A 10,328-nucleotide genomic window follows, 5' to 3' on the forward strand; every position below is an offset into this window, starting at 1 on the left:
TTAAAAAACCTCTTGGTTTCTTGGTTTTTTTTTTTTCTTTTTTTCTGAAATTTACCTGAGACAGTCCCTTGTTTTTTTTTTTATCTGCAATGTCCTAAAAGAGATATGAAAGATCAATATGTTCACTGGCTTCAGCACTACCTTTGCTGTAAACCTACTGCTGCCTTTGCACACACAGTAGCATGTTGAAAAAATGGAAGTTTGCAGAGCACAGAAAGTGCTATGGTTGTATTAGAATTTAATAATCAATAAATCATTTTCATGAATTTTACAACTTCGACACAACTGCTGGTTTTTCTGAAGGACATTTAGAAGTTGTCTCTTTTCTGAAGCTGCACTTCATAGCTAGGTTTTTTTTTTATTTCATTAATTTTTTGGGAATGGATTAGAACTTGCTTTTTTTCTGTCTAACATCGCCCACTCACACTGGTCATATTTTAAAAGCTGACTGATGTTCTAATATTCCTGTCCTCGTGTTTACTACAATGTAGGGATACACACACGCGTGTGTCACTTGACAAAGTCCTATGTAAGGTGTTTCCACACATGGTTTTCAGGGGCCTCCCTCCTGATTCAGGCCCTTCAAAGGCATCTTTAAGAAAAAGCAGCTCCCTTCACTACCTGCCAATAAATGCTAATTGCAATTAAATATATAAATGGCAGCAGGTACATGGCAAATGACGGAAGTCCTTGTCATCCACAATCATTTGTTCAGGACTGGAGCATTGTGCAGTCGCACCAGGACCTCCGACAGGGCAACATTTTTGAGATTCTGTGATGTGGCAGCAGCTCACCTCATCTGTCACTGGCACTGGGCTCCCACATCTTTTTTATGTTTAAAGGCATTGCTACCCTCCAGTGTGGTTTATTGGTCTTTAGATGCTTCCAGAACTTTTTTCCTCAGGAATCACCTGCTTGACAGTATTATTTTATACCTACTTGTGTCATGTTTGTCAGGCTTCAACAATTCAACACAGAATTTCAAAAAAGGACTACTCCACAATAGAATAACCCCTAACCAAGAAGGAACCTAGGCTCTTTCTTGTGAAGCTGATTTCAGTCTAGCAGAGTTTGGAATAGAGGCAGGTTGCTACTTTAATCTCAAGATGCCGGTCATCTGATAATGAATGTTATCACGCACAATTTATTATGCCATTTAAATAGTCAAAAACTAGCTGTGTACACCTGTGTGTGGCTACAGATTATGTGATCACCATAACAGACAACCATAGTAAAAAACACATTCTTAATCTTCTTAAAGAAAAATAAAAGCAATACAAAGCTTGTTTAAAATCTCCCTTTGTTAAGATTAGCCAATATTGTATATTTCCCTGTTTATAATAATATAATAGTGGAGGACATTGGTTTACTTAATTTTTTTTTAACTACTTCTGGACTGCACCTGTTTTAATGAATAGCACATCATTCTCCTGACCCCCTGGGATTTTAATGTCCCTAAAGTGCAGGTATGCACACCAGACCCGATGATAAAGCAGTCATTAAACAGCTGACATCTCAAGGAGTCTTATAAATTGGCTTCTGGCAATGTGATCACTATGACAACCACTCATAATGGTCGCTATATTTGCTAATGCTGAATCTATTTTACCTTGCTTTTATTATTAAATATTACCCAAAAACAAATGTTTGTTCTAAAAAAATTTGTACTGAATTTGCCTGGATAGACTAAAAAATAACTGAGCTACTTAAAGTCAAACAAACTGTAAGGACTGTCTGGTAGGGAAGAGGTGGTAAATACTAGGAATTATGTTGGTCCTAAAGTGACTAAAAAAAAATACATAGGCAAGTTCATCATCGGGTTATTATCAAATGACTTAAGGATTACTGAACCCACTAAACTTGGCCTGGGCATCCAGGCTTCTCTGACCTCATACAAGAGTTTCCTATGTGACCTTGTCATTGAACTGTCAGGCACCAATGAGTAAGCCAGGTGTGCACCTACATCGATCTACTGAACACTTTATCTTTTTGTCTTACCAATTTCTATTTTATTGCCTTTTTGTATGTTAGCAGTACAACAGGCCTTTTGGCAATCAAAATTATTTTCTTAGCTAGGGGGAATTGCCACCCTACTTTGGAACGTGTGTCATTTAGCACCCCCTCCAAATACCTCTCCTCCCACTCTGCTCTATTAAACATTGTTAATTGGTGTTGCTAGAAAGACAGATCTGCTAACATGTAGAGGCTTGTGCTGGCGACAGCTGAGCTGGAGTTGAAATTATTATTTTTCTCATCACCGGTTAATAAATAAATGAAAAATCAACCTCAAGGAAAAAGGAGGGGGAGTGGAAGGTTTGATGGAGCACGGTTTAGGGGTTCTTAATCAGCAGAAACAGTTATTAACAGATGCACAGCTTTCAATGTAAATGCTATTTTCTCTAATAAACACACATTTTTTTTCTTCTCCAATTTATTTAGCTTGTCAATGTTTTACATCTTCCTGTTCTTGTTCCCAGATCCATACAGTTCAATGAGGTGTACTTCCAAAAAATCACACACACACACACACTTTCTCAACTTCACATGAAGGGTGTATGAAATGAACAGCATGTCTCTTGCACGTTGTGTGGGATACATTTGCTATTTAAGTCTTCGCTGAAGCTGAGCAGCATCGCACCAGCCCCACAAGAAGGGTCAGGATCAAACACGTAACCATCTGTCCAGACGTTAATCAAAATTGCAGATTTTGACAAATTCTGAAGGATGATCCTGCCTCTATAGAAGGTACCAGCAAAGTCTTCCATAGAGAAGGATAATGCCAGAACAGGGACCTGTAACCATATTGCACCACAGCACCCACTCATTAGATGGACATAGGTTTACATATCCCATTGTTTGTCTTTCTGTTAATTCTGTTTTTAAACCTTGGTAACTCATTTATAATTATTATTTAGTCAGACTAGAATCTGTTAAGGCCTACCTCCAACAATAGTAAAGATAAAATTATTAACTTACGCACTTGAACACTCTAAAAACCAGTGTCGACTTTTCTAAATGACCCTTTCGGCAATATAGGGGGGAGGCGTCGACTCACCATTGCACCTTTCACACACAGAAAATGACAGTGATATCATAGTGTTTAGGACTTTAAGGACCACCCAACACTTTCACGTTCCTTTCTGTACCTTTGACAATGGGTCATTAAGACAGCTAAACATAACCCGACAAAGGTTTTAACCTTTCCCTACCCTAAGTGAAAACATTAGAATTATTGTTCATCTCTTACTGTCCAGGAAAGCAAATATCACTAGTGTGAACACAATTTCTAGTAAAAAGTGACAAAATATTATGGTGCCTCCCCAGTTTGTCTAAAACAAAAAAATAAACATGTTTTGCCTGGTGTTTGGCATTTATTTATTGGTTTTTAGCCAATTTATATAGCAAATTATACTATCTGTTGTATGCCTAGAGCAACTTTTTCTAGTCATCCACATATAAAGGTCTGATTATGGCTCCATTAGTTTTCTCATAAATGTCTTGTAAAACTAATAAAAGTTGTGTGTCTGGCAATAATTACATGCAGTTAATTTACTTTTTTTATGCAGCGTTTTATTTGGCATATTGGTCCACAAACAATACGGATTTTTTTCTACTGAAAACGATTGCAAAATGTTCAGTGGTGGTAACCTAAGACTAAAATTGGGTTTTTAGCTTTGTGTACATTGTGTGTAAGCGATCCTAAGATTTTACTAAAAAGAAAATAATAAAAATAATGCTCTTTTGCCTGTGCTCGTGTGATGTCACATATTTCATGTAAAGTCATTAATTGAATACAGTATCTTTTTCAGGTGGAAGTTCTACTGCAGATAGATTGCTGCATGCAGGAATGGCACCCACCTCATCTCTTCAACAAGCTTTTCCAATTTGTCTTGATCTCACTCTGCCTTAGCTTGGTTCATTATATTTCTGAGGCTGCAGCCAGTGTCTATGACTGGAGATGTTTATTGATTGCATGCTGGCAGAAGAAAAATGCCTTATGTCTTTATTAGCATATAGTTAGCATCGACTTTTGTTCTTCTGCAAAGGGACAATGTGGTTTTGCTTAGCTCAGAAGAAGATCTGGGGCTTGGCTCAGGACTGCAGTAATAGTACTGTCTGTCACTTCTACCAGAGAAAAGTGTGAGAGGACCTCACAAATCAAAGTCTCTTATTCCTGATTGTGATTTTATGTGCATTGCTTTGCATTTGTTCAGAGCAGTCTTTACATTTGCCACCACACACTAGCTGTAATTTGGTGGCTGTGATTTAAATAGTAATGTTTCCTTTTCCAGTTTTATGAATTGAAGGATAATTTTACAAAAAGTTATCTTCTTTTTTTATCCTTCACCAAACATTTGCATTATATATGTTAATAGGACACATAATTCTGTTAAAAGGGTAATTACACCTATAGGGTGAAATTTCTGCCATAGGTGAATTCTGGTAGACCTGTCACCAGTTGCCTTTTGTATGTCTTAGGACTTTAAGCAATTTTATCTACCATTATTCCCACATCTCTTCACTTCCACCCTAAAGTATTTCCCTACTTTAGTATTTCTTATAAGAAAGCTTGTACTATAGTATAAAAGAAGTTTAGTGTACGTAAAGATAGGACCTATGTGTAGCTTCTGGTAAGGAATGTATACTTGGATGCTTGGATTAATCCACTGGGTTCCTGAGGGGTCCTAAGAGATTGTTAGGTGACCTAAATATTCAAAATATACCCAAACCATATATATCAGATTTTTGAAGAATCCATTTTAATAGTTTTGTCTTACAAGTATTGTTTTTATTATTTTTGTATGTATTTAGATTTTCTTTGCACTCCTAAATAAGAGTGTAGGGATTAATCATGTGAAAGAGATTAATCATGTGACTTCAGGTGAAAAAAAAACGTGGTTTATGAGTTTTCACACAATATTTGTTCCCCAATGGTAAATCAGGTTCCCTTTCCTATTTATTCCTAGTAAATTATCTGAAGTACCATAGTCTCCCTTTTTATTTTTATTTTGGGGATCACTTCATTTATGCATTGCAAGTCTTTCCTGTTTATGGGAAAGTACAATCCCTTTCGCTCTTTTTTTAAAGTGGGAAAAAAATTCAAAAAAATTATTTTTCGCGAGTTTAATCACTTTTTCTTTTGTAATATGGCGGTTAAATGGTTGTGTTTTTTAGTTACCTCATTTGGCATTGTTATGTAATGTACCGCAACAATTGTCCCTCTGTACCACTAATGAAGTTACATATCAGTTAGCTTATCTTTCTGCTTCCATCTGTGTGTTTTTATGGTGTTTGCAAAATTGATGTGATGTATGTTTATTGTTTTTTCTGGCCAAAGTATTGCTTTGGCCGATTGTGTGCCCTTTTTTATGTTTTTCAATTAGATAATGATGGGTACTTTGCCCAACTTTAGTAACAACCCTTCGGTCCCTTTATCTACCCTTAAAATTATTATTTGGAATGTGGGAAACCTCAACTATCCCAAGTGGCGCAAGGTGACTTAACATTTGCGTTCCTATCATCCTGACCTGCTGTATCTTCAAGAGACGCATTTGAAGGCAGGTGATACCCTGAGGATGCCTGGGGGAAATGTTAACTTCTTATACTAAAAGGAAACGTGGCGTGGCGATTTTAATCCATAGATCTCTACCCATCCAAATTATTGACTCTCAGATAGACCCTGGTTCTCGGTACATTTTGTTGAAAGCAAGCATCCAGGGCACTACAAATTCTTTCCTTAATGTTTTTTGCCCTCACTGGACCCAATGCGCATTTTTTGATCATGTATTAAATTATTGCAGGGGACTTTAATGGCATCTTGGATGTAAAACTAGATTCATCTACCTCTAATAGAACTGGCAGTGTGTCCCCAGTTCACCGAATTGCTAAGTACCTTTCATTTTTAGATCCCTGGCATGTGAGAAATCCCATGGCCAGGGAATACTCGTGCTGGTCGAGAGCATGCAAGACCTTCTCCCGTATTGAGGTTTTCCTTACTCACGACTCCCTGCTCCCTAGTATCCAATCTATTTCTTATCCAGTTGTTTTGTCCGATCATGCCCGGATCTCACTGCATTTGCAGTTACCCAACGTTTTTTATATCCCTTCCTGTTGGCAGTACCCTTCAAATCACTCTTCTTCCTCTTTCCAGGCTAATTTAATCTCATCCTGAAGCAATTTTTTTGGATAATTTCCAGCACTGGAATTCAGTTTTGAAAGGACACCTTACTCTTTATGTAAGGGGCATTGAACAGGCTAAGAAGCTAAACTTCATGTTCAATTATATAACAATGTATCAATGGACCTACCTTGCGCATTTGTAGAATCCATCTGAGGATACTAGGTGTGCCTGGCTTCAGGCAGCTGTGATTTTAGATATTCACCCTCATACACTAGCTCAACGTAAAGCTAAACACATTAAATATAAGTATTGCCGTTGGGGTAATCAAACAGGTACATTTTTGTCCAAATTGGCTACTCCTAATGGACCTAAGAAAGCAATACACCTTACGTGACCCCACACAAGGCACCAGATATCATGCTCAGCTAGACATCCTGAGTCTTCTGGAACAACACTTTTCCTCAGTATACTCAGCACAACCTCCTGACCTACAGGATCTGAGTACCCTACTTTAAGAGGCTAAGTTGCCCTGTTTGTATGTTTTGCAGCAAGAGATTCTTAATGCCCCAATTGAGATTTCTGAAATTGAAATTGAAATTCCTATGGGAAAAACCTTGGGGCCGTATGGTTTACCGGCTGAAATGTACAAACCTCCTTTTTCCTTTACTTAAAAAAGATCTTTAATGGTATCCTTTCTGACCATCTTTCCTTTCCCCTCTTTTAATGAGGCTCATACCCCCCTTATCCCTAAACCCTTTAGGAACCTGGAGTCACCTGCTTCTTATAGACCAATTGTTTTGTTGAATACAGAAATACGGACTATAACTTTTCACCTGCCTTAACCGCTATGCAGGCCTCTTTCAAATCGTGGTCATCTCGTCCTCTTCTCTTGCAATCTTCCTTACATTTTAACAAACTTATTATATTAATGGATTATTCTGGCAGTTCATTTGGGGTAGTAAGCACTCTAAAATCCGCTGTGCCATTTTACACCAGCCTACATCACATGGGGGCCTTAATTTGCCCAACATTGAGTTATACAGTGAGGGATCTCTGCTACCTATCCTCAAAGATTGGCTTGATGTCACCTTGTTTTATTATAATTTTTTCCATTGATTTTGCTCTGAGTTTTTCTCTACACCCCATTGTTTTGTTGCACCTTCATAGGTAGTAATACCGGACCATGTTGAATGCAACCCACTACTGCTTTTACAATGGCTCCTTTGGCATACTCTTTGTAGTAGGACACTTAATGCCCATACTTCCCTTTTTCTTCCCTTGATTGGGAATCCAGATTTTACTCCCAGTTTCACTTCTCCGGTGTTCCGGGAATGGGTTGCAGCGGACATATTTTCAGTAAGATCATTTTTAAACCCTAAAACATGTAAACCCCATTCCCTTTGTGAATTGCAATTGAAATTTCCTAGAACTTAGGTGTAACTTGTTTGCTCTATTCCAGTCACAGGATTATAGTTCATCGGTTGCTCACGCTCTTTCGGCTACAGATTGACACAACCCTTTGGATACATTGCCTCTTTCTGCCCCGTCCCCTACTAAAGCAATATATAAATTCTATAAATTGCTTGCAGAAATTGTTGATTATGATACTTTAACAACAGGTCCAGTGAGTTGGGGACAAGATTTCCCAGATTTGGACTCATCGGCTTTGTTACAAATGCTGCAAGTGTCCTGGAATGCAGTGCCTTTGGTTCAGTAATGTGAAATGTTTTTTAAATTATTTCATAGCATATATATCTCCCCATCCCAAGACGCATCATATGGGTTTACCAGAGTCAAACAGTTGCCTTAAATGTGGTGCACCCCAAGCTGATCTTTTTCATAACTTCTGGGATTGCTTTTTAATTAAACATTTTTGAGGACAAGTTGCTCGATATATCCAAAGACACCTGGTTAATTTCCTTCCTTTTACACCTTCCTGGGCAATATTTAGTATGGTAAATGGAGATGGTATTCGCTAATCCCGTGGTGCAAAACAATTGTTACTTTTATTATCCGCAGTTGGTAGAAAATCTATTCTCCACTGTTGGATTTCCACAGACCCCCCCCCCCCCCCCTCGCTCCAGCTGCTTCTCACGAAGCTTCAGCATTTGTTTAAAATGGAATGGGCTGAGGCCTCCTACTCCAAAGAATCCGAAACCCCAAAGTTTTTTGAAACTTGGGAGGGTTTCATTGAAACATTAAATGTTACTTCTAAAGTCCATCTTCTTAAATGTTACAACTAAACTACTTGGTATCTTACTGGAACCTGGGAGGGTGACCCCTTTTATTATTGTCAATTTTTGGTTAAATGTCTATTTCGTAGAACTGTTATATTTAATAAATATATTTTAAATAAAAAAAAAAGATTTTATTTGTGTTTAAACCCTGTAATTTTCACCTTTTTATGTTAACTGCAGTCAACAAAACACGTAAGAAAATCACTGGGTACTCTAATTATTAAATTGAAGTTTATTTATCCAGCAATATTCTGCGCTTAAGTATTAATTGTGTGTCCTCCCTCCTAGTTACATTGATGATGTCATTAGCCGCATCGATCGCATGTTTCCAGAGATGACCATTCATTTATCAAGACCCAACGGCTCATCAGCTATGTTACTGGTAAGCTCCATCTTAGCTGCTCAGCTGCACATTTTCTTCCTATTTAAGCTGCAGCATTTTTTTTTTTTTTTTTTTTACTGGCTTCTTGTTTTTGTTGTTAAATATTTCCACACCATAGTGGAAAAAGACAGCAGTACCAAGTTCTTTGACTTTCCTAATATGTCAACATTGCAACAAAAACGATACATTTTAGGAATAAATCCTTAAGCGAACACCCTTTCTGTTTTCCTTACCGTATTAGGAGTAAATCTTCTTCAGAGACCTGCTTTCAGCACACCAGCATATAGTGCAGCCAGGGGCAGTAAACAGGCCCTCTAAAATTAGGAGTCTTGTAGAATATTTATTTGAAGATTTTTGGGCGTTTCAATTTTCCTTGATTTAACTGATGCACTGTTTACAAATACTCCACATTAGGAGAACCCAATTAGAGCCATTCAGCAACCTGGGGCCCATACCAGTTTTGCTAGACTTTATACATCCATTAGACATAACACCTGTCCTGCTGTTATCTTGACAGCTGGGTCCCCTTTGCAATTAAATGCAGATTAAAAACACCTCACAGCCTGTATTTGTAAGCTTTTTTTTACAGTTATTTAGGCTGTTCTCTTATGTCTTGAATGTGATTGAATTAGGAGGGAATCTAAATGGCTTCTTTTGGCGTTCATAAAAACATATAAACTGCATTGCAGAAGTAGAGAGCCCTGAACCAATAATTTGGTGCTGTGGTTCATTTATTCTGCCATTGCTACTTTCACACATTATACACATGTAGAATACAAACGACACTGCAAATACATTCTGTATTGTTGTGTAATGTGGGTTTGTATTCACTTTTCCATATTTTCGAGTCACAGTGGTGTACCTAAAGCTGAAGTTAACTCCCAGGATCAAGCCACAATTTTCCATCCCATGAGCTACTTTCACATTATTTGCATACCACAGCAACCTTACCTCTCCAGCACTGCAGTGCCCACGCTAGCTTCCATCTTCACCTGGTCTTCAAGATTCAGAGCCCTTGGCGGTCTTCAGTGTCTATTTGAGAATGGTGTGGATCATTGGCATGTCCACAGGGGTTACTGCACCTTTGGAATAACAGAATACTACTATTAGCTTTGACAGAAGAGAATTAGGACACAACACTCATCTTCCTCACCATATATATTCTATGAGCTCATGGAAGTGCAAGAAAAAAGCATTTGTGTCTCCCTATGGGAACAAAAGCTGCTTTGTCAGGCAGAAATAGCATTCCTTGCAGTACTGTTTGAGGATATCAGTGGACACCTAGGCAGCTGCCTGCTACTTATTCATGTGTGAAAGATGCTTGGTGACCCGCACACGGACACAGTCACACTTTCCTAACATGAAGGGACATTTTTAAGGTGCAATAACCCGTTATGGAGCCTGTCCCACTTGTTTGAATGTATCTGGCTTTCCAAGTTGCATTCTAGCTTCAACCAGCAGTAATGCAATACCATTTCCTATTTAAAATTCTTCTTTCATTATAAAGAGATATATATATATATATATATATATATATATATATATATATACTGTGTTTCCCCGATGATAAGGCATCCCCATCAAATAA

General features: G+C 37.9%; 1 protein-coding gene and 1 long non-coding RNA gene across 4 annotated transcripts in view; one reads left to right on the plus strand and one right to left on the minus strand.

Moving 5' to 3' along the window:
• The window catches only part of MED27 (mediator complex subunit 27), a 247,720-nt gene that overhangs the window by 129,578 nt on the left and 107,814 nt on the right, over nucleotides 1-10,328 (plus strand). Inside the window, exon 4 of the mRNA XM_072430758.1 lies at nucleotides 8,647-8,740. Coding sequence (XP_072286859.1) covers nucleotides 8,647-8,740 — 94 coding nt within the window. The remainder of the gene's footprint in view (nucleotides 1-8,646; nucleotides 8,741-10,328) is intronic.
• The window catches only part of LOC140343859 (uncharacterized), a 101,348-nt gene that overhangs the window by 88,793 nt on the left and 2,227 nt on the right, over nucleotides 1-10,328 (minus strand). For all 3 annotated transcript variants that reach the window (XR_011923422.1, XR_011923420.1, XR_011923421.1), the window contains exon 2: nucleotides 9,692-9,822. This is a non-coding gene — a long non-coding RNA (uncharacterized lncRNA). The remainder of the gene's footprint in view (nucleotides 1-9,691; nucleotides 9,823-10,328) is intronic.

Source organism: Pyxicephalus adspersus, chromosome Z (genome assembly GCF_032062135.1).
Source record: "Pyxicephalus adspersus chromosome Z, UCB_Pads_2.0, whole genome shotgun sequence".
NCBI lineage: Eukaryota > Metazoa > Chordata > Amphibia > Anura > Pyxicephalidae > Pyxicephalus > Pyxicephalus adspersus.